Source organism: Manduca sexta, chromosome 22 (assembly GCF_014839805.1).
Source record: "Manduca sexta isolate Smith_Timp_Sample1 chromosome 22, JHU_Msex_v1.0, whole genome shotgun sequence".
Taxonomy (NCBI): Eukaryota; Metazoa; Arthropoda; class Insecta; order Lepidoptera; family Sphingidae; genus Manduca; species Manduca sexta.
Window position 1 is genome coordinate 14,885,734 of NC_051136.1, and position 25,085 is coordinate 14,910,818.

General features: G+C 35.4%; 1 protein-coding gene across 2 annotated transcripts in view; it reads right to left on the minus strand.

The window, feature by feature from the left end:
* The window catches only part of LOC115453480 (tyrosine-protein phosphatase Lar-like), a 53,323-nt gene extending 29,300 nt beyond the window's left edge, over window positions 1-24,023 (minus strand). For both annotated transcript variants that reach the window (XM_037441624.1, XM_037441623.1), the window contains exon 1: window positions 23,827-24,023. In XM_037441624.1, coding sequence (XP_037297521.1) covers window positions 23,827-23,905 — 79 coding nt within the window. In that variant the 5' untranslated portion in view covers window positions 23,906-24,023. The remainder of the gene's footprint in view (window positions 1-23,826) is intronic.
* Between the last annotated feature and the right edge of the window lie 1,062 nt (window positions 24,024-25,085).

The following is a 25,085-nucleotide window of genomic DNA, read 5'->3' on the forward strand; positions in this document are numbered from 1 at the left end:
ACGCGTTTTAGTTACACGTAATTTATACTTTGCTAGAAGTTTGGTACAGCATAACACACACACATACACACATTACGCATTTATCCCCAACGGGGTATGCAGAGGCGCAACCAGGGCATCCACTTTTCGCCAAGTGTGTTCCGTCCCATGATGTGATAGGGGGCGAGCCTATTCATATTTGGTAACAGCAAGTAATTCATGTAAAATGATCACCAACAAGATTGGGAATGATTATTAGATTTTAAGAGGAGTGGTCCTTTCCCAACAGTGGGATATTATTTAATACAATAAAACGATTATGTTTAGATATTCACAAAAGCCCAACACAATAACAACATTATCACAAATACATCCATATCTGGCATCATCAATCGTAATCATGCTTCCAAGAACTTTAGAGACTTTCCCGCCCTCACACCCACCACTACAACTCCTGTAAGCCAGGATCAGCAGTGGCACGCATTTTGTGACACCGAGCAGTGAAGCTCGGCGAGTCTCAGGGAAAACTAATATGTCATTATCCCGCAACGAAATTAATCAAATAGAAAAAATAGGGAGGAGTTGGAAATATTAATTGTCCACTTCCCTCCAGAGCAATGCGGGTGACAAAATCATGATGTAAGGAGGCGATTTAACCTCAAGGATAGGGACGTTTACAACTAGATAAGCTAGTTATAAAGCACCACGGATAAAATTAAATGAAAGGGTCCTATCACATGAGCTGTTAGATTTGATTACAATAGGCATGGCAAAAACGCCGGAAAGCACGGAAATTCGGTCTAGTCTCAACAAGGTCCATGTAGTATACAACCCCAGATGTTATTTGCATACTGTTTAACATGATGTTGCGCTCTTCATGCCAGAGACCACACTCCCAAAGTACGTGATGAGCAGATTGTTCAACCTCGTAACCAGGTGTAGAGCATGGGCACGCAGGAGAATCAACCAGCCTAAATGAGAACAGTTTACCCTTAAAATTACCATGGCCGGTAAGAAATTGCGATACACAGTAATCTATTTCTAGCCAAGTTTTAATTAGGCGATCGCGAACGTACGGAAAGTATTTATATAAATGACGCCCTTTCGAAGACGAGTCCCACCTACATTGCCATTCATTTAATAACTCGTTGTGTACATCAGTGTGCGTTTTAAATAGTCTATCGATTCTTAAGAGCTCGCGAGACGTAAGAAACTTTTCCATATCCTCTCTGGTTGAGTAATACATAGCGGCGCGACGCTGTACCTCCAAATCGACAGGGAGTACACCCGCGAGGACAGGCAAAGCTTCTGTACTAACAGTTCTATACGCCTTGCACAAGAATATCAACGCCAATCGTTGACTCTGGAGCAGTTTCCTGCGCACAGCACCGATAGTTGCCCTATCGGCCCATACAGGTGATCCGTATGTAATGCAAGCTAAGTAAGTCGCTCCATAGATGTGTTTGAGCGTAGTGAAAGACAGTCCCCACGCTGAGGTCGATATCCTTGTCAAGGCGTAAAAGTTACGTTTTGATTTTTCCCCGACGTTTTTATATGCTCTAGAAAGGAAAAATTTCGTTCTAAAATCAAACCTAAATAACAAACCGATTCTTTCCTTTTTACAACAATATTATTAAATTTTATTCGCGGCGGTGATTTTAATATACCTTTTAAAAGCAGTTGGAACGTTTTGTGAGGTGCGAATGTAAGGCGATTTCTTTCACCCCATTCAGATATTAATTGTAAACACGTATCCGCCAAACTTTCAAGCCCCGATCTACTATTAGATTCTATTAGTAAGAGGCCGTCATCCGCATATCCGGTTAAAGTGCATCCTACAGGTAAGGGAATTGAAAGAAAATCATCGAAGCTCAAATTCCATAAATAAGGACCTACAACTGAGCCTTGTGGACATCCCATACTCAGCGACTTCGACACGGCATGGTGGCCGAGTTTCAGTTTGGATGTTCCGTACGAGAAGTATGAGTAAATTAGGGAATATATATTCCTATAGCAGCCTCGTATTTTTAACTTAAGAAGTATCATAGGCCACCAAGCATTGTCGAAGGCACCGGAGATGTCTAAGAAGATACCGAGTACATATTTATGTTCCGATATACTTACTGTTCTTCTAACCGATATTGCCGCGTCTGTAGTCGACCTACCTATGGTAAATCCGAATTGATTTTTGTGAAATACTGGTCCGCCCGGTAGCAGACGAGGGACAATGAGGCGTTCTAGAAGTTTACCTAAAGATGGTAACAACGTAATAGGTCTATATGACTTGGGATCATCGGGAGGAAGAACTAATACCCTTGCGATTTGGATTGTCATTCGGCATTAGTTGTACAGCCATTGACGTGTGTGACATGTTATCAACGTTGTATCTGAAACCCACTGCAGCTGAAGGCCGGGCAGGCCTCGAAATTGGGTCACTGGATTTTTTCTTCCGTTTATTTTCCACTCAATTTGTCTGATTAAGAATCGCGAAGGAACATTTCGCAATTTTTATTCGAAATCCCTTTCGCAATGTTGAATTTTCTGTTTAAGATTTTTGAACGTGTACTACAAATTGTAATTTGTAATTCTTATTGGTTTGGTGAAAAGAATCAATAGGCTAAAATATATTTTGCTTAGTATATCATTTGTATAATGTAATATTTACTCATCTTCAATAAATTATGTTCAAAAAGCAGTTAATACCTTGAGTCTAAAGAATAGATCATATATCCTCACATAGGATGCCTAGCATAAGTCACGACTCTAAGCTATCGAAAACAGACGAAGCCTAGAGTTATGTGGTATGTACCACCGCACCCAGGTTTTTAAGTTTAATTTCAGGAACGATTTGACTTTGTTGTTATGTACGGCCTGATCTGTCCCTAGGAAACATGAAGAAAAATGTGTAGAAAAAAAAAACACGCTGAATTAAACAAACTATGAATTTAGCCCACCTCAAGCTCCCAATCTGGAGGCGAGCTATGTGTCAAATAGCGAAACCTCGCCCTCCTTGGACATCCATATTGTAAGCCATACGGACAGTCACCGTTTGTAATGTAGCAATTTACTAATATATTTATAATATATTTATATATTTAATTGTACCCTTTGTTACACCAATAAAGAATATATATTAAAAAAACATCCCAATCCATGCCACATATTCAATTCGTAGTCTTACATAAAATGACGTGTATGTTTTTATATATTTTTTTCTTTACCATCGTGTCCACGTTCCACTGCGTAAATTTAAATTTTGCCCAGGTCCGTCTAATATAAGGCTCCAAGGGAGATATGTTTTCATTATTCACTTGTGTATCTTTGCGTAACACTGCCTTGAATTTTAAAACAAAAAGACCCTTTCTAAAATCAGATAAAATATTTACAGAGTTCTTGGTAATTTCGTATTTAAACATGAAAGAGTTTTTGTTTAAAATATTGTATTATATTTAGAGCGCTATAGCGTGGGTTATGAATTTAATATGATTGAAAATTAAATTATAAGTAGTCTTTTTATAAGCATCATATATACAATATGTACTTTCAGTTTGAAATAGTATGTTTTTAAAGATAATTCTATACATTTATACATCCTTAGTGGACCAGTTTTAGAAACAAAGAAATAAAATAATTTATATCCTAGAGAGCCACACAAAAAATTTACAATGCAATAGAAATGTTTCAGACTATGTTCCTAGTAATACCTTCTAAAGTAATTTCATTTCCAAGTACAAACTGCTTGCTAACAGTCAAATCTAGCGACCCGTCAACCTGTATTCAACCCACGTGTCTTATTATTGTCGAACTCACTACAAGGCGACGAAGTCGCTAGCATGATGCTAAAAGTCACGACTGCCCATAAACCGTAACAACTATGGCTACGAATTACAAGGTATTATGTAACACTGCGCTGCATTCGTCACTTTAATCCTGTTTTTACTAGCAAGTTCTTGCAGCTATATATTGCACAAGAACTTCTAGATTCGTTTACACTGGTGGCATTAATTTATTGGCCCACGTAAGTGTGTCGTGTTCCGGGATCAGCCTGTGTATATCCGGTTCCAAGAGGCCGTCATAATTGTGTCGACTGTCGAGGGGTAATCATCTCTCGTCAGTCGACATTCTATTGGACTTCACTCCACTTACAATCAGCAGCAGTGGGGTCACTTTGCCAGGCTATTGTAAAAAAAATAAAAACGTACGACTTTCCGCAAGTTCTACATGCTTCAAAATGTGCAAAAGTCAGCTTACCAAGATTAATTATAGGGTTGAAATTTGCATACGGAAGTCGACTTCTACATGGTTCATTACTAATTTAAACCTTGCCCAAGACAAGATATTTAGTCAGTTTAATCAATTTCATAAAGCTACGTAATGACTTTTGGCTACAATGGTCTTCAAATCGGGACACAAAAGCGTCTGCACAATGGTATTTAACAGCAGAAATGGACAAATAGACGCATACAATAATTATTTTCAAATCAATAACATACAATACTAAAAAACACGCATCGATCTCATCAAACAAAAGTTTTTATTTTATTTGAGTCATACCTTATCGTTTCAAAGCGAGCGCTATCGTAATTAAATCGCGTTGTTTGTAGTTAATTTACCGTAAACCTTTCAGTTAGGAAACACTCAATTATATCTTAACAATTCATCGACCCGTCGGATCCAATTGTTCTATCAATTTTGAGCGTTATGCTTCAGTAAATGTTTATTCAAACTACTGGTTTATTACTTCAATGTCAGTTTAAGTGATTTTTGTTATCATTTTTAGGATTGAAGATATCTTGTTAAGCGGCGATAGCCTAGTTGGTTGTGAAACAGACTGCCGAGACGAATGTCCGCAGGTCCAAATCCCAAGGGCACGCACCTCTGACTTTTCTGAAAAAAATATGTGAGTATTCTTTGTGAATTATCGCTTGCTTTGACGCTGAAGGAAAACATCGTGAGAAAACCTGCATACCTGAGAAATTCTTTATAGGAATTTTCGAGGGTGTGCGAAGTTTACCAATCCGCACTGGGCCAGCGTGATGGACTAAGGCCTAATCCCTCTCAGTAGTAGAGGAGGCCCGTGCCCAACAGTGCGACAGTGTATACAGGGCTGATATAATTATATTATATTTATTGTTTCCCAGAGACCGCTTGAAAAGGTCGGTCGCATTGTCTATTTCTGCTGCCATGCTGCAGTATGCAAATCTATGCTCTGCTTTGACGGATTTGACTTGACGTTACCAGTTCAAACACTTTATTTATTAATTTATTGCATTAAGGTACACCAATAGTACTACATATTATGAAATTCTATGCAATAAAACAATAAGGTACAGCATTTGATATTCAATAGTTGAAAACTAATACATAATCTTGAGGAGGTAGGAAATAATGCGAAGTACTTAAAATATAAAATCATTCAGTAACGATTATATTATAATAAATAATTAGTCTATATAATTAATGGCAATAGGAAAACTCTTAGAGTTATCTTATATTATATTAAGTAATGACTATTAAAAATTTTATTCTTATCTATACATATTATAAAATAAAATCCCCTTTTCTGTCCGTTTGTATGTTATCAATTTACTCAAAATCTACTGAACGATTTTTTATGATATTTGGTATGGAGATAGTTTAAGACTCTGGGAAGATTATAGGCTATAACTTTTTATCTCGGGAAAACATAAAGCGGGACTTAGACCCCGGAAAACTCGCGGGCGATGCCGCGAGCATACACTAGTAGGTTATAGTTTGAGATATTATTGCGCGATATAAGCCTTGGTATCTCTTGTCTTAAGACTTTAAGTGCAGTGTCATGAGGCTTTATAATTTAGAGTTCAATGTGTTGTTCATTAAGCAGTTTTTATATAAAAAGTCATAATACAATCACATCCCCAGAGCAACAACAAATTTTCGACTTGTTTACAGACAAAAGCTCATTATCATTTTAGCATAATGACGGCAACATTAAAATAATCGTATACTATTAGACCGGTGTGGACTCATTTGTGCGCGATTTGGGTCTCTTTATTAAACACTAATCACAAAGGTAAACTAATCTGAGCCATCAGTCGCTTTTAATAAAATAGTACGCAATTTGTGTCTCATTATTTATTTTGCGAGACGCGAGTTAAATGTTATTTGTGGGTAGCTTGTGCGTAACGTCAATATGAATTGTTACTTATTTTTTTACTAGTCGTCTTGTGGTCGAAATTTGATCGTAATTCATTTTTTTTTACTTTGAACGTTATTAAACTCATTTTGCTCACCTTCTTTGCTTTTCCCTACGTACAACATTATTTTTAGTTTATTACAAACCCAAAATTAGTTTGTCTAAAATCAGAAGCACACTTCATTGATGTTTATTATCAAATGACGCTTATCATACTCAATTTTACTGGAAATGTTTTATAAATCCCGAAAAATATTTGTCTGAGAATGTCATAACACTTCCTTGACAGTTACGCCCTTATCAAAATACTTTCCTGTAATATGACTATTAAGCAAACTACGAAAACATCCGAAAAACACATTAAGCCACGTCCCAGATAGGAGTTGACAAACAATGACGTCACACGCCACAAGAGATAAACAGAGTAAAAAGCACTCACAACGCACGTGTCTGGGTAAACGTTAATCTAACTTCTTCAAGTTAATAAAACTTTGCTTGTTTCGTATTCGCGCGCACATATTTTTGGAAAGTCATGAATAATAATATCATGGTAATACGCAATACGCAATTGTTTAGTCATTTAGTTCAAAATTGTGTACTTGCGTTTGGGGTTACTTTGTTTCTTATGACCCTGTATGTTATTTATTCACATTATGTATTGAAGGTTTAAAGATATATTTCGAATTTTCATAAATTATTTAGATGATAAATGATCTAGTCAGTTTCAATAGGGACAACCCTTCAATATAAATCGCATAATTTTCTACTCTAATAGGCTATTGGACTTATTTTTATTTATAACTTTTATAAAATAGGTACGTTGTATAAATACTAAAACTGAAGAAATCATTGAAATTTGGTAAAAAATCTACAAGTTATAAGCCATTGAAATTAGGTTGTAGGGGTACGTGAAAACAAAAAGGGACGAAATACTTGCGTGTGACGTCAGCGGGAATTATGATGCGTGCGAAAGAAAGAGATGGAGCGATATCCCAACTCCACGCCCACTCCTGCATGTAGCATTTTTTTAAATTTTAATTACTTTCTCATTTCTTACCGAATTTTAATGCTGTTTTTACACAAGGATTTCTTTTTTTACTAATTGCTGTTACATATTAAAACCGCACAAAATCAAACATAGTAAAATACCTTATCGAAGCAATAAAAAGGCACATTAATGTTATGTATGTAACAACTTAGTCCGTAAAGATTAAAGACGACTTTTAGTAGGCTCTTGTTAAATATTAATAAGTTACGACGTATGCCAACCTCGAACTTTACTTAGGTATTACGTATAAATAATTCTTGTCGCTGTCAAAGCTTCGCTTTTTCTCTTATTTTTGTCAAGGACAATGCGTTACGGGTATTACTATGTGTGTGTGTGTGTGTGTGTGTGTGTGTGTGTGTGTGTGTGTGTGTGTGTGTGTGTGTGTGTGTGTGTGTGTGTGTGTGTGTGTGTTCTTTTCCTTTTTCATATTAAATAGGTACGTATGATATGTATAATTTTACGTGAAGGATTTTTTGGATTCTAACTTATCAATCTTCCATTTCTTATTTATATTCAGAATGTTAGTAACTTTACACCATACTGTAATCCAATTTTTTCTTTATCAGTTTTTTGTAAAAAATATTGAGCTTAGATTGGCTTTTGTATCATAATTACTTAACTTACATTCTAACTTTTCAGAAAGTCTAAACTGAGATGATAAAAATGTTATTAAAATGTGTATAGCAATTAAATGAAAATTAAAACCAACAGCAACTAAATTGTTCTGCAATCTACTTAAATACATTAAAATTAAAACAAATGATAGGAAACGTGCGTTACGGTTAGTCACCACGGTTTTTGTTAACATTAATTTAAAAGCTTACTGTCAGAGTTACATTTGAATTATAAGCTTAAAGCATGCAGATATATTAAGCTAATGTTATAATTTTGCTCGGAAAATAAATAATAGAATGAAACTGTAGTCTTGAACCTATTGAGATAATAGGGTAATTGAGGACTTTTCTTTAATACATTTATCAAAAATTTATTTTCAAAATCAACGCAATAATAAATAATTTATAAAGCTTTAAAATTTAATGGAAAGGAAAGCTTTCAAATTTCAGTAACAGTGAAATGTGACGTCACCCAGTGCCATCGACCATAACGCTGCGTGAGTAAAAAAAAGGACAGCGCGATAACCACTCGAATTCCATGCCCCCACTTTTGTTCACAACAATATTTCAAATATAAATAACTGTTCAATTTTTCAACAAATTTTGTTGCTGATTACACAGAAGAATTGATTTTACGTATACTATTGTTACACATAAAATAAAATACACAATATTTCGTACATAACAATAAGTCAAAAAAAAATAACATCCACTATTTGTGAATGCAATAAAAAATTCACCAATTTCTATGCAGACTTCGGCAATAGTCAATATTATTAATAAGCATTGAGAGTATTCGTACTTAGCAAATATTTTTACTACATTTCCACCGACGATGGCCTCTAAACCCATTTATGTGCAAACTCGTTGCCGAATTGAATAAAATTTGGCCGGAATTGTTATTGAATTCGCACAGAACCACAACGTACTAGATGATAGAGTAAACGAAGTGGTCGGTCAATTGATTCGAAAATATTGCCATAAAATAAACATTCCAACGCGTTTATATTCCATTTGTATGTTCTATATTGTGCTTCTAAATATATTCATTCTAATGGCAATATTGATAGAGTTCATATTCAAATTAACATACTTTTCATAATTGAAACGTGATATGCGTACTTTAACCTACACATCTTTGTAATCGAAATCAGATTTTCAATATAAGGTGTAAAAGTAGAGCGACGGCAAAGTAGGCGATCCACTTCACAGCACTGATCGGGTGCTTCTAATATTTTGCCCCCGATGCATATTAAAGCACGAAGGACCTACTTACAACGATTTCGTAGTACACAACAAAATTAACACGTTCGTGCTATGGGGTACAAACATTTCAGTACACTTTAATCCAGTAGAAGTTTGCGCGGAGTCACGCAGGCGAGCCGGCTAGGAACACCCTTCCCCGCCCTGTGAGACGATTAACAAAATTGTAGAGACCGGTTCACGGCACTGCGCCACTCTGGTACTTAGCTCTACAAAAGTAGAGCTACTCACGCACCTACAATGCTTAGTAGGCGTAATTATTTTTGTCAGTTCACTGTAAACTGCGCTGTGACAACCATGGTTATCGCGCATTTCTAATCAAACAGCCTAGTTATTATAACGTCGCCTGTGAACGGTTAAAATTTCAGGTTTTTGCGATAATGTAAAAGTAATTCAACTGTTTAAATCTATTACTCATGGTAAATATAACGGGTTGTGATTAAGTCGCTGTTTCTTTAAAAATACACATTGAATTGAAAACCTCTTCCTTTTTTAAAGTCGGTTAATAAACACTATAAAAACTTATTTACACAAATAAAATTAAGTAAGAATTTAATTTTTTACTATGAATAAATACTTAGTTACGGCGTTTATAATAACAAGCCTCCAGCCTTCAGTCATACCCTAAATTAGCCAATTTTATAGTTATAACATACTAAATTAATAATCAGTTTTTGGCAAGGAAATTGCAAATCTAAAAAATTTCGTAAACTGCCAAACCTAAAGCATTCGCATTCCAAACAACACTAACGATCTCGCTTAAGTCTTGGCTCTCATATTGTCTCTTATAATGGCGAGTTTATGCTCTTTATCTCAAGACGGGTCGTTCAACCTCTGTCTCTTGTACATTTTGTAAATCTCTGCATTAACACGTGAGTTGTGTGTCTGTGTATTAAACTTAAATTTGAAGCGTTTGATATAACATATTTAAAATATTATTGATATATAGAAACTGTTTTAAAAATAAGTCAATATTTTTTATTGCATTTAGATAATATGAATATAAAATATTTGTTATAATTAAGTTAATTAAAATACGTGTATTTTATTTACAATCAATTTAATTTGTAACTTCGCAAGAGTCCATACAAAATCAATCCAATGCTTCGAAAAACCATACAATCTGTTGTATTGTTATTTCATATTTCGACACAATAAAGCCATAAATCCGAGCCGTACTGAAACCACCCCCTCCCACTTCCCCCTCGCTACAGGACAGTAAAGTTATTTTCTTTTTACGTGGGGATTACCTTTATTGCAACAAAGCACACAGCCTAAAGCTCATTAGAGGGGAAAATTGTTTGCGAGACAGCGAATGTTCGACCCACTTATTTATTCGTATTATAAGTTATTTGTGAAATAAGTTATACAACGCTGTTGCAAGTTCGCCATAATTATTATGACAAAAGCAATAAATACTTGCACGTCTGTTGAATATGATAGTTGTTAAACTGCTTAAAAAGTAAAGCTGTATTCTGTCGGTGTTTGAAAATTCTGAGATATCGTGCCAATAACATGGTGCTGATTTGCGATACCAAGCTACGTGGTCTCTTCCATCCCAGCTCAAACCAAAAGCTTCAGTAACCCTTAGCACCATTGAGCTGTGGAACAGTTTGCCAATATACGTATTCTCTCCTTCCTATAACTTGAGGTTTATCAAGCAGAGCTTAAAGAAGGAATTAAGCAAGCTGGCATAACTGTGCCGATTGTCCGGGGATGATTACCTCTTGGCAGTCGTATTTTTATATTTGTTAGTGGTAGGATATATTTTTATATCCGCCCGGATAGCGATCATCGTACACAAGGTGTTAAAATCCGCCATAGTGGCCCACGTAAGTGCACTACGCTCCGGGATTATTTTGTATATCTCCGGTTCCAACAAGCCAGCATAATTATGTCGTCTGCTCTGAGGTAATCATCTCTTATCAGTCAACTTTCTATTAGGCCCATTTCACTTACCATCAGGTGCAGTGGGAACACTTTAGCGAACACGTATAAAAAATAACATTTTTTTAATACGATTCCCCAAAATAAGAGAACATGAAAAATTCGATAAACTATCCCCTAAAAGTGTCATAAATACATATCAATAAGAAAATATACATTGAAATATCAGTCAATCCTCACGGACGTTTTTGAAATAATATTTCCATGTGGAAACCCACATACCTAATTCATACATCTATACCTAACATTAATTAACAAAAAGGAGCTCTCCGTAAAGCGTTCCATATCAAACGGTAAAGAGAACTTCTTGGAATTTCGTATTCATAATTTCACAATTTCATTTCACTAAAGCACCGTGGGGAATGCACTCCCGTATTTCAGATTTGATCTTTGCGAAGTTCTCGGAATTCGTTTTTTTTAAGTACTCCCATTTATTGAATGTAAAATTATTTGTGAACATGTTTTGGTACCATGGAGAGGTAATTTAACGTACAGAGCAGTTATCAAGCTATCCCTTGAGGCAATTCTTGTGCACTCAATCTCCACACCGAATGCACGCACATGCAGGGGGGAAATTTGTCACGACCCTAGGCACACAGTGAAGTATGTGTACCTCATGGTTGCCAATTCACATTAAGGCCTACGAGGGCTCGCGAACATTTCCCGGCCTCCTTCCCTCCTTCCATCCTAAGAAGATTCCTTCTCCTTCAGCCACAATTCTTTCAGAAATCCCCTCCCAGCTTTTCTCTAGGACGCTGCAGTCGTTAATCCGAGGAATTCCAGTATCCCATTCGTATGATTCCCTCGGTGTATACTGCAGGGTTCGATAAAAAAAAATACAGTAATCAAGCGGTTAAAAGTCGCGATAGCCTAGTTAGGAGTGGAACGGTCTGCCGCGACGAATTTATTTATGACAACTTACATCAGTAGAGGTTGAACACAATATATAGTCCTATGTTAATGTCCGCAGTTTCTAAACCAAAGAGCACGGACCTCCGTCTTGTCCAATGTTACGTGAGTATTCTTTGTGAATTGACGTTTACTTTAACGGTGAAGGAAAACATCGTAAAAAATCCTACATTCCTTCCATGAAAAGGTCCCTTTCAGCATTTTGAGGGTTTGTAAAGACTGACAATCCGCAAAAAGCCAAATAAATAAATGTCTACATTTTCTAACTTAAATCATTCCCATAAAACCTCAGACGTTACGAGTCGTTTAATTTAAAGCTAATAAGGCAATATTTATCGATAAAAATTGTTTATAAAAATATTGCCCATTCCCCTTATCGCTAAGATCGAAGTCAGGCGAAGGGTTTCACCGAGCGCCTGTATCAAAGTTTACCCGGCCTAGTTTCTTTGTTTGTCTTCAATAAATGAACTACTCTATACGTTATGAGTTTGCCTCGTTGAGTTTGATCAGCGAATGGTTTTATCAAAGTTGTACACAATAACTTCATTATTTTACTTAATTAAACAACAAATGTGGAGATATTTCTTTAGCAAAGGCTGTATATTTGTGGAATACTGCAAACTGGTCTATAAATACATTTTATATTCAAACCCGGTGTATTATAATGATGAACCGGTTAAATAGAGATAAATGATTCAATCTCCGCACCGAGACAAAATTTGTCCAATAAGAAAATGATTGATTCCTTCCTAACCGGATTTCGGCTTCGGGTGCCAACCTCAACGGAGATCAGCCAATTACGCAGGAGATATTATAGTGTACTAGAGTGTGCGCAAAACACAGGTGCATTGTCTATTCCTACTCTCATAGTCCGGTGAGACGGCAATCCGACATGACCGGAGATAGATCAGGCGTAGGAACAACAGCTTTACATGCCTTCCGAAGCACGGGGGTATCACACCGCCAACTTCCTGACTCCGAGCTGTAACGGAGTCATTTTGAAGATGGAAAAACCCATTCATAATTATTTTGGCCCGATCTGGGATTCGCGTCCTGGTCCTCAGCGCGGTAAACGTACTCATACCGTGTACAACTACAACTACGTCACCGACGCAGTGGTAATATGAAAATATTTTTTTTCGTGTGTGAAACTGGAGTGTCAGCTATGCCCTGCATGAGGACTGTAGTTCAGTGTGCTATATGAATTTTACACGTATTTATTTATTTGGATACATCATAATATATATATTTTTTATTGCTCTGAATGACGAGACGAGCTTGCCGTTCGCCTGATAGTAAGCGATACCACCGCCCATAAACAGTAGAAACCCCATCCAACACGTTGAATTACAAAGTATTGTTTGGTATTCCACTGTGCTCGCTATCCTGAGACATGAAATATTAAGTCTCACTATGTCCAGTAGTTACACTGGCTAAATAGCTTTAACACAACATAAACAACACGTAATATTAAAACTGCGTACAGATACAACATTTTTATAACTCTTAATATAATTTTGTTACCAAATTACGGCGAATATCTGCCTAAAGTAAAGTTAATCTTCGTAAAATTGCTCTTGACTGGAGTTTATTAGAGACAGGTAACCTAGTTGAAGACAGAACCCAACAGATAAAGTTGTCAAAGCTGACACCAAAACACTAATTAGTTAAACATTTCAGGGAAACTTCTGATCGTAATAATTTCAAGTCCGTAATAAATAAATTCTTGGTAACTTTATAATGAGGTAATAACTTTTCTTTGTAACGAAACTTCGGCCTACAAATTAAAATATAATGAAAATATATCCATACAGAATAAACTTTTATATTTCTGTCGGTGACTTGTTATTAATTTTTAATGTGCGGTCCACGAGGATGGAATTAAATTATTTGTTTCTAAGGAGTACTTACCTTGAATTTCGTCTAATCTGATATATTTCCTTACTGGGTATGGATACTACAAACTTAACTGCGCATGAGGCGACTGGTTCCTTTGGCAATGCCAGATATAGCCATACGGACACCTTTGTAGGGTGAGATGGCAAATATTTGTATACGCGCAGAATTCTACAGATGTAGAATAGTTTACGATTATAAATAGATTTTCAACACGTTTGCAGATACAGATACTTCAAAACTCGGAACACGAAAATACTTTAAATGCCAGTATAGATATTATGAGAAAATATATATTTCATAAAATGTACTAAGGAGGTATTAGTCATATGATGGCTATTGGAATATCAAAATCTCCTATATACCTTGAATGTCAGCACTTGACATCATAAACCTCCGTTAACTTGCCTCGGAAAGCCGATAAAACCGTTGGTCCTTCGCCTGACTTCTCTCCTGTTATGTCGAAGTGTCGCGCCGTTTCACCGGGCTATGAGAGTTGTGCATATAACAGTAAGTGCACCTGTATATTTCACATACACTTGTGCACTATAATATCTTCTGTATACCTGGCTGACCGCCGTACACATTGGCAGCCGTGGCTGAAAATCGGCTACGGGGGATTCCACGTGACACCATAGGTACTTGTCAGATTTTTTATAGTATTAATATCCCAATGATTCAATATATAGACAAGAAGGATTCCCTCGGAAATTCTTACTAAATTGATACTTTGTATAAAGAGACAAACTTACTATATATGAATAATAGTCTAAAACTCTAAACCATGACTGCACCAAAATTATTTGAGAACGGACTAAAATTCTATAAAATTGTGGTCATATCTCAATCAGAACTCAATGATGACAAAGTAATATAGAACATTTCAGAACAGATAGATCGATAAACGTAACAAACACATCCACTTAGTACTCGGCGCATAATCGTCGCGTCGCGTGATATATTGTAATATGGCCTTAATTATTTTTATTGAGTGGCCGTACAGTCGCTTTCAAAAGATTAATGTGATATTTCCTTCAATATTGGTATGTGTAGATTTTAATTCATGTATCGGATATGTAGTCTACACATTTGGTAAAGTATTTGATTTTAACAAATATTTTACGGTACCAATATTGCAGTCTTGTTTTTAGCAAAGGTGGTAAAGCCACTCTTTAATATTCGTCTATACTGTGGGATAGGTCTACTGAGATAGCTCTATCTTTAAATATAAGTAACAATAGCTTGCTGTTTGATTTAGTATGGTAAATTAGTTATTCGGGTGCCCAAATATGTGCTCAAATTCTGCATTTCTTTCCTAGAAGTTAGAAAAGTTGAAATTATGGATGTTTACAGACGATGAACATCTAACGGTATACATGTTGGCTGACCCTCTAAAGAAGTCTTAGCTGATAATGCTTTGAAATCCTTTAGCGTTTTCTTAAGACTTTATGAAATAGTCGACTATTCTTAATCTTTTTTACGTGCACGGCTAGTGGCCCTACTGCACTTGATAGTAAGTGGAGTCGGCTCCAATAGAATGTCGACTGACGAGAGATGACTACCCCTCGGCAGTCGACACAATTATGCCGGCCTTTGGAACTGGATACACAGAGGCTGACCTGGAATACGACACACCTACATGGGCCACTATGGCGGGTTTTAACATCCTGTATACATACAGTGGTCGCTATCCGGGCGGATATAAAATATATCCTACCACCAGAATTTAGTTGTCGCAAGTTGCATAGTTTGAATAATAACTAACACAATTTTAAAAACTAATAACTGCTGTTGATACCGCTATTTCGCAATTGGCATTCGCAATTATTAAATAATTTCTGTGGAGCAACGTAAAATGAATGTTTTCAAGCAAAGTTTTTCCATCGAACAATTATTTTGAATTATATTGTAATTTGAAAAGTTTTCAGCTCATTTATACCGAAAAGATGATTGCAGTAATTTCAGTTTGAGACTTTAAATGGCTTTACGAGGGTCTATCTTTCAAAAATGTCAAAAAGGCTGCATTTAGAATTAATGCCACCGGAGCAAGTCGCTGTTTCGTGTCAAATTAAACGTTTCTCTATTCACTTTTGTAGCTTTGTAATGACAAAAGCTTTTCGTAATTTACAAACTGTATTCCATTTTTAAAATACATCATGATATTGATTTTTGTGGAACAAGTTCTACTTTCTATAATCATTTTAAAACTGGTCAAGCGTAAACTGAAATTGCAGATATTATTTTACACTTTCTAAACTATGTCATGACCCTTTTTTGACTTTAAAGAATTATATATTTAGAAATTTCTTGTTCTAAATTGTAGCCTACCAATTAGTATCTTCGTCGCCTATTGGACTCGTGCATTCTAGAATTCCAATTAGCGATCAAATCGCAATTTATAATTCATGCTTGTTACCCGGCTTCGACTAGCAAGAAATTTAAACGTTTGCATCAAAAGGTTCATAGACAGTCTTCGTTAGCCGGCTTAAAGCATCTTGCGGCATAAGCGCGTGCTATCTCAGGCGTAATCAACCCCTCACGGTACACGTAATTACTGTAGTTGCTTTGCCCTCCATACGGAGTGCATCGCTCTGTAAGTAAAATATTCTCGTGAATATGCAGTGAATATTAATATAAGCCCTGTGTTATTAGACAAATATAAGGGTTAGCTCTACTGAAAAAGGCTTTAGTCAGGCTGGTATGCATGGTGTCAGATAATATAAATAGTAAATTACTGTCACATATATAAACTGCCTCGTTGGTGTAGCTGTACTACATGTGCGGTACAAAGCGCTCTAAGGTCCTAGGTTCGAATCCCGGGTCGAGCAAAATGATATTGGATTTTTCTACTCAGTAGTAGCCCGAAGGCTGGATCTTTTCTGCCCGGTATGGCGATACACTCGCCCCCTATCACATCATGTGACGTAACACACACGGCCGAAAGTGGGTCAACAGTTGCGCCTCCGTCTACCCCTTCAGAAATAAATGGTGTGCGTATTATAATTCACAAATCCATCTTTAAATAAAAAAAGTAATAACATATGAATGTTTTTTAAGAGCATAAGTAAGATTTTTAAGTTCTTTAATCTTAAAATACGTAGAAAACTCCTATCATGGCAATATAATAATATTAAGTTTACTAAAAATATAACATTTTACATTTAGATTTAAAATCTTTACGAGTCGTATAAAACATTTCATCTGGAGAACGTTCGAGACGTGTTAACAGAGACCTTATATGTGCAGAAAGGACAATAAAAATAAATTGTGTACAAGTTCATACGAAGTGGATTGCTTCGTAACGATATGATATATTTTAAATCAAATTTCACATTTTTATACACGTTTTTTTGCCATTCGTAATATCTTTTTCGAAATATGTATTTCTATTTCTCCATGGTATTTTATGCATTAAATTAGATGTAATTTATTTTTATTTATGACTGCCTCGGTGGCGTAGTTGTATTGCATGCCCGGTACGACAGCGCTCTGAGGTCCTGGGTTAAAATCCCGGGTTGGGCAAAGTGATATTTGGGTTTTTCTGCTCAGTATCAGCCCAGAGTCTGGAATTTGTGCCCGATATGGCGATAGGCTCGCCCCCTATCACATTATGGGACGAAACAAATTTGGCGAAAAATGGGTGCCCTGGTTGCGCCTTTGCATACCCCTTCGGGGATAAATGCGTGATGTTATGTTATGTTATGTGATGTTATGTAATTTATTTATTTTTCCATTTCTGGCCCGAACTCTTACATAATATTATATTATAGGTTAGATTATGATGTTGGTATAATGAGAAGATAATATGAGTATGTATAATTATAATATGTATACACGTTTGTTATATTGAACGCGACTTCATTTTACGCACAAATATAATTATATTTAATAATTGAAATAAAATTAAATAATTTATTTGAACCTGTAAAATGTTACACATTAATTAGATTCCGTCAATATTAACTCTAACACCAGACTGCCTCGGTGGCGTAGTAGTATTGCATGTCCGGTACAATAGCGCTCTGAGGTCCTGGGTTCGAATCCCGGGTCGGGCAAAGTGATATTTGGGTTTTTCTGCTCAGTATCAGCCCGGAGTCTGGAATTTGTGCCTGATATGGCGATAGGCTCGCCCCCTATCACATCATGGGACGGAACATACTTGGCGAAAAGTGGGTGCCCTAGTTGCGCCTCTGCATACCCCTTCGGGGATAAATGCGTGATGTTATGTATGTATGTATGTACACCAGTTCGGTAAGCATTTCTCACCAGAGAAGAACGAGCAAGAAACTCTGGTGTTGCATTCAAAATCAGTTTAAGGCATAAACTACATCACGTGATAAAAAGCAGAAAAAATAAAATTATTTTGTTTTTTAATGTTGTTTAGATTGGCTAATTTATATACTCGCAAAATAGGAAATAAGTGTAAATTCTAAACTTCCATAAGAGTGCATTAACATCTCAGGAATCATGAAATACATATAATACTTATAACACCCCTAGTAATTCAAAAGCGAAATGGGTAGAACAATCCAGAAAAACAGCACGCATTCACATATATGACGCATGTGCCAGCCATCGGCCCAATCAACCATATTATAGGAGAATTTGACTGTAATACCAAAATAACGCCTATGAATCACCTTGTTTTTTTATTGCTTTGTATGACGAGACGAGACCCCGTTCGCCTGATGGTAAGGGATACGACCGCCCATAAACAGCAGAAACACTACCCAACACCTTGAATTACAAAATATTGTTTGATATTCCACTGCGCTCGTCATCCTGAAACATGAGATGTTAAGTCTCACTATTTCCAGTAGTTATACTGGTTAATGTCCTTCAGACCGAAAAACAACAGTGTGTGTCTATTTCTGCGGTCAAGCCACAGTTTGACGACAGAAATAGACATTGCGATGGTTTCTGCCCAGGCGGACTCTCACATATGAAAGACTTTCCACCAATAAATCACCAATCACCTACGTTTATAAAAAAACCAAACCGCCATATATGATATCTTGTAGTCTCAGTAACCTTTATCTTTTACTCTAATAAAACTCGGTCTCGTATCGAATATTATACTCTTACAAATATTTGTCTTGATGTGGTATTGAAACAGTGGCTTGTTATTTAGAGACGACTCGTCCCCCGCTGTGCCATGAAACCTACCCAACTTATAATTTTTATTTTCTCTTGAAACTTGGTCTTACTTGATTGCTCAATAAAAATCTTGAGACATTTAATTTTAAATATAACCTACATAAAAAGTAGGTTTTTAATTAACTAAAAGTTTAAGTCGCATAACTTTTAACTAGGTTTTATGCCGTAAGGTCTATATCATTCTGATTATTATATAACACCGACCTTTACCTGCTTGGAGGTCGAAACTTATTAATAAAATCTGCAAAATACAGATTTAATAAAATACTATCATCATTGTGATAAAATTATATAACGAGTTAGTTTTTGTGATAAAAAACATAATATTTATAAGATTCAGAGGAGAATCTTTCACGTCCTTAATTTTCCTTCTATTAACCATGCCATCTACTTATTATAATTCTATGTCCTATCCATACTAACTGTGGGTTCCTTTACCTTGTTTCACGGAATTCGATCCTTCAGAAAACGTCATTACTATCACGTAAGATACATGTTTACATTTTGTTATATATATAATTATTTATTGAATACATTCCTTAGAAAACTAAATGATGGCACAGTTGTATTTCCTGTGCAACTATCTGAAAAAATATTATACTTATACATGGAAATAAAATAACATCTCTCTTCGCCAATTTTAAACCGCTAATCCTGCAAAAGCAAAGCGCAGGTCAACGAACACAAACTTCTTAAGGAGCAAAAGCGTTTTTCTTTTTAATTTTTCAAAAAGAGCTTACGATTTGATCCCCGCTTACTTGCGCGCATCTCACGTGCCCCGGCTCTAGACTCTCCCGAGATCGGTAATCCCCACTCTATCTCGCTCCGGTCCGGAGTCATTGACGGAAAATTTAAGCAGGACTTTGTACCGATTTTCGTCGAACAGGTATTGTTCTCTGTAATTGAGTCGATGTTCGAACTCCATGCTCGCCGTTTTGAATGTGAATTTTTTCTATTGTTAATTAGTTTCTGTTGTTACAAATTTGTTTCAATAGAATTCGTGTGGGTTATTTTTTTTCTATTCGAATTTGGACTGTTTTGGTTATGCAATGAATGCTATAGAAACAAACCTAAAAAGGATGACATGCAGATTTTTCCATGGATATATCTTTTGTCATACTTATTTATAAAATTCAAAGCCGAAACCCAAACACACACAAAGAGATAGTCAAGTAATATAAGTAAGCCAAAATAGTCTGAGCCTCAAAAATTACGTAAAAAAATTAGATAAGGACTATATAAAAAATCCTGAATTACATTATAAAAAGTCCTGGTCTCGCTCTGAATGCTTAATGGCTGTTTAAACGTACGAACAACGTGAAAAACTTAATTTACGTATGGTAATTAAATTTCCGATTATTTTACAACATGCTCATTATGATTTAAATGATGCTTGTATAATTATGTTGCTGCTTAATTCAGTACGTAATTGAAATGGATTCTTTTGTGTAATAATGTTTATAAAAATCGGAACGTTACCTGATTAATAAAGTTTGTAAAATAATTTTATCATAGTATACAACAAGTAACTATACCTTAGTGGGACGGATTGCTGAGACGCATGTCCACAGGTTCATCACCTAAAGCCACGTACCTCTGACTTTTCTAAAGTTATTTAAGTGTATTATTTATTGAAAATATCGTTTGATTTAACGATGAAAGAAAACATCGTGAGGAAACCTGCATATCTGAGTTCTGATTTGACTAGACTAAAGCGTGATCCATCTCAGTAGTAGAGGAGGCCCGTGCCCAGCAGTGGGATGCTGGCTAGGGGCTATAACAATGTTGTCAATTGTTGTTTGTGTTTTTAATACTGCTAAACATGCAAAACTCGAATTATAAGTAATTATTTTATGTACTGCCATTTTTTATTTGATATATTTTTTATTCATGGAAAATATTAACGATGAAGCTCAAATTTAAACCATTGTTCATTCATTTAACACATAAATAAATACATTTTCAACGAACATCCAAATCAAAATATCATTAAAGTAACACTACTCAACATTAAAAACTATATTATCAATTGAGAGCTCATGTTCCTCAGCCGCATTTGCTGTCATCAATCATACTATATCGCTGTACCAGTTTCAATGCAGAATCATCAAACGTCATATATTATTCAAGCGAACACGAAGCCCCGCGGCAGTACATACGCTCTCATTCTCTGGAACAGTTGCAAGACCAGCTCATGTTTTTATATTAGATCTGGGGTAAGCGAAATTGTGCCTTATGTAACGAATTATTTTCAGATTCTGTTACCCTTATAACGAAGATGGAGATTTTATTTTGCTATGGAGTATTTTCTTTAATCTTACTAATAACTTTAGGTTTTATGTTTGGATGTTTGTTAGAAGTAAACGTAAAAACGACTGAATGAATTTAGATAACATATGGGACAGATATACAGACAAAACCACGCAGATTGATTAATTAAATACTCTATGACACTGACTACGTGATCGACTGCCTCGATGGCGTAGTTGTATTGCATGTCCGGTACAATAGCGCTCTGAGGTTCTGGGTTCGAATCCCGGGTCGGGCAAAATGATATTTGGGTTTTTCTGCTCAGTATCAGCCCGGAGTCTGGAATTTGTGCCCGATATGGCGATAGACTCGCCCCCTATCACGTCATGGGACGGAACATACTTGGCGAAAAGTGGGTGCCCTAGTTGCGCCTCTACATACCCCTTCGGGGATAAATGCGTGATGTTATGTATGTATGTATGTATGTATGACACTGAATTTAAGACTAGAATATAGCTCTTTTATAAAACGTACCAGTTATAGACTAAATCGTTCGCTAATTGATCTTCCGTTTCTAAGTATTTACGTCAATTAGCAACTGTATTTCTAAGGGATTAAAAGTTATTTTTTACGAGATAAATTGCTAAAAAATCTAAAAATCCTTTATACCCCGGAGAAAGAGTTTAGCCGTCGATCCGACGTCTCGTGACGGCAAACGTTAAGCCACGTCGAAAGCCCCATGGAAGAATTTAAATACTGCCCTAAAAAATACGTCAGTTTTATCGATGAATTGCATAGATTAACAAATTATTAGAAATAATTTGAACACTTCATGATTGTTATTGTTTTTAGTTGATGAAAAATCTTGTAAAGCAATTACAATCTACCTTCGTAATTTAAGCAGTTATTCTCTATGTTTTTTAATTCAAAATATGTATACATCATTCATAATTTTCTATATTATGTTCTGCAAACATATAACTATTGTTATTATCAAAACTCCGCCACCCGTATCGATCTACATTGTAGTAAGTTTATCGAAATCCACAAAATTAATCGCTAATAATCAGAAAACGTATCAGATCAAAGCGAGAGTTATTTAAAATAATACCGCAAATTGAATCGCCAATCCCTTTACCGAAATGTTTACAAACAAATCAATCCAAATTCAATTCCCTACATTCCGATAATAACGCCGTCGGAACGTTTTAGAACGTCAAAATAATGGTACAAACTACTTTTGTCTACAAATTTGTTAGTTGGTTACAAACGGGCCTCTTTTGGACCCGACCCAGTGTAATTGGGTTCTCGTACCCTGGTTAACCTTTGTAAAGGGAATGGCATGCAAACCCATATTCGGTATTGTTACGGACGTTTTGTCATTCAATGTTTACTTATAATGGTATTTCGTAAGCGTGTGGTGTTCAATAGGTTGGATAGCCATATAATGATTTAAACGAATTCGAGAAATTCTTTATGATTATTAGAATGCATAAAACTATAATCTCTAAATAAAAAGGATGAATAAAGATCATTTCTCGTCAGTCGAAATTCTATTGGAGCCCAGTCCGCTTACCATCAAGTGCAGTGGGGCACTTTACTTTGCATGTATCAAAAATATACATAAAATTCTTTAAAAACTTTTCCAGTTTAAAAAATCATATTTCTATTTTAAAGTAATTCATATAAAATTGCTTCTAAAAGACGAGAAATTTTCATTATTTGCAATTAATATCCAGCCTATATTAATACTTTAACCACGCAATATACTTGTGTAAATACGTTTGGTTGATAAATATTAAGTTTGATATTTCATAACGCAATTAATTAATACCGACCAAATTAAATCGAAACACAATATCAGCGTTCAATATATTATTATAGCTAAACACTTTATTTTATTAAATACACAATATTGTTTGTGATAATTGCTATTGATGCTAAAATGTTATGTACTAAAGTCCATAAATTAAATTTAATGCATTGTTATTTCATTGCATTTTTCTGCTTAGTATCAACCCCGAGACTAAATTTTGTGCCTGATATGACTACACAAGCCGGTAATCGGGTGCCCCGTAGCAGCATGTCTGTCTGCCTACATCTTTGGGGATAATGGCGTATGTGTGTTTTCTTTATCCGTTTTGTAGCTTACGTTATTTTAATTAACATGAAATTAATAATAATAATAAAAAGGTTGAATATTGAAGAAACTTTAAAAATGTGATTTGTTCTTACTTAAACCATTTATCATAAATTTCTAATTTATAATTAGTATAGGTACTTCATTCTATAACTATTTATAAGAACTTCAACTTCAACAATGCATATGGTAGGCAATATGTAGGTGACATTTTTTCCGTGCTGTGGTTTTTAAATGTTTATATTCCCAGATATTTCCATTAAACTATTATTTGGCACACAACTATATATCACTGAAACGAATATTGTGAAAGAGATGATTTTCTTTTCCTTCTCTATATAAACTTAATTATACCAAGTCGCATTCTTCCGCGCAATATAGTTAAAAAGGTTACATTTCTTCACGTATCAATATGATTCCTAAAACTAGTATAATGTCAATTACTTACCATATTCAGGGCAAGTGACGCAAAAAGCCACAGCCAGGAGAAAGCCGATCACCTCTCCTCCAAACCCTTTGGCGGCCATTTTCTCTATTTCTTTAACCAACGCTCGCTTTTACCGACATCTTTTCTTCTATTTTCGCAAATTCACTAAAACCTTTCCGCCATGCTCATCGTTCTTTGTTCTATGACGGAGTGCTGTATCGGCATTTTAATTGTACAAAGTATAGTATTGTATCTTCGCTTTTGTGCTACGTTATATCTGAAACAAATGAGAATCAGATATGAATAAAAGCAAAATATCTTACTATCTAATCAAGGTAATTTTTGTGATTACTAAAATATTGGTAATTTTTGTCATATAATTGTATTGGCGTGAAAACACTAGATTAATATAATATTTAAAACCAAATAATGTCTTAAACCATTGACTAAGTCTTACCCACTTATTCATAGACATTATTTATCTAAGCTCTATGTTTGCTGTGGTAACAAGTCTGTTTCTCTGTGCTGACGGCATGGCAGCCTTCGCAGTGCGTAGACAAGGGGCCGTTGTGATTGGCTAATATTGAGATACAACTTGAATCTAGTTAGCTGTCAGATAAACAAAGCGGAGAAACCGACTTGTTATCACAGCAATGCTCCGACCTTAGATAAATAACGTCTATGAATAAGGGGATTAGACTATAATTATAACCGCAGTTAAAACGATCTGAATTTATCCCATTCATAGTAATATAACATAAGGTCCTCAGAAATAATTAAAGACCATGCTATTTAATATCTAAAGAAAATTTCACATTAACAATTCAGTTATTAATAGATGCATTAATTGCATGAAAAATGATATCAATTTGAAACGTTTAATGATATTATTATTTATGCACTAAGCTTGTGCAGGTAAGACTTCGGACTAGACAGACAAATCTTTGTGGTAGGAATTGTAATTTCTAATAACAGAAAAGACATATGAATAAAGGAATATAAATAGTTCGAGAGAAAATCAAGGTCATGAATATGAACAGAAAATCTTTATTTGCAATCTTAGGGGCATATTTCACAACTTCTAAGTTAATGCTATACCTACGACACGTAAATGTATAATTCAACCAAATACAAAAGTCAAACTCCAACCCATGCTTGCAAATAAATGAGTACTGTTTATATTAGGTTTTTAATAGTTACTACGACAACTGTCAAATAAAATTCGCTTAAAAATTGTGCAACATCCCTTTATTAATGTAAAAAGTGTTCATTTACCATTT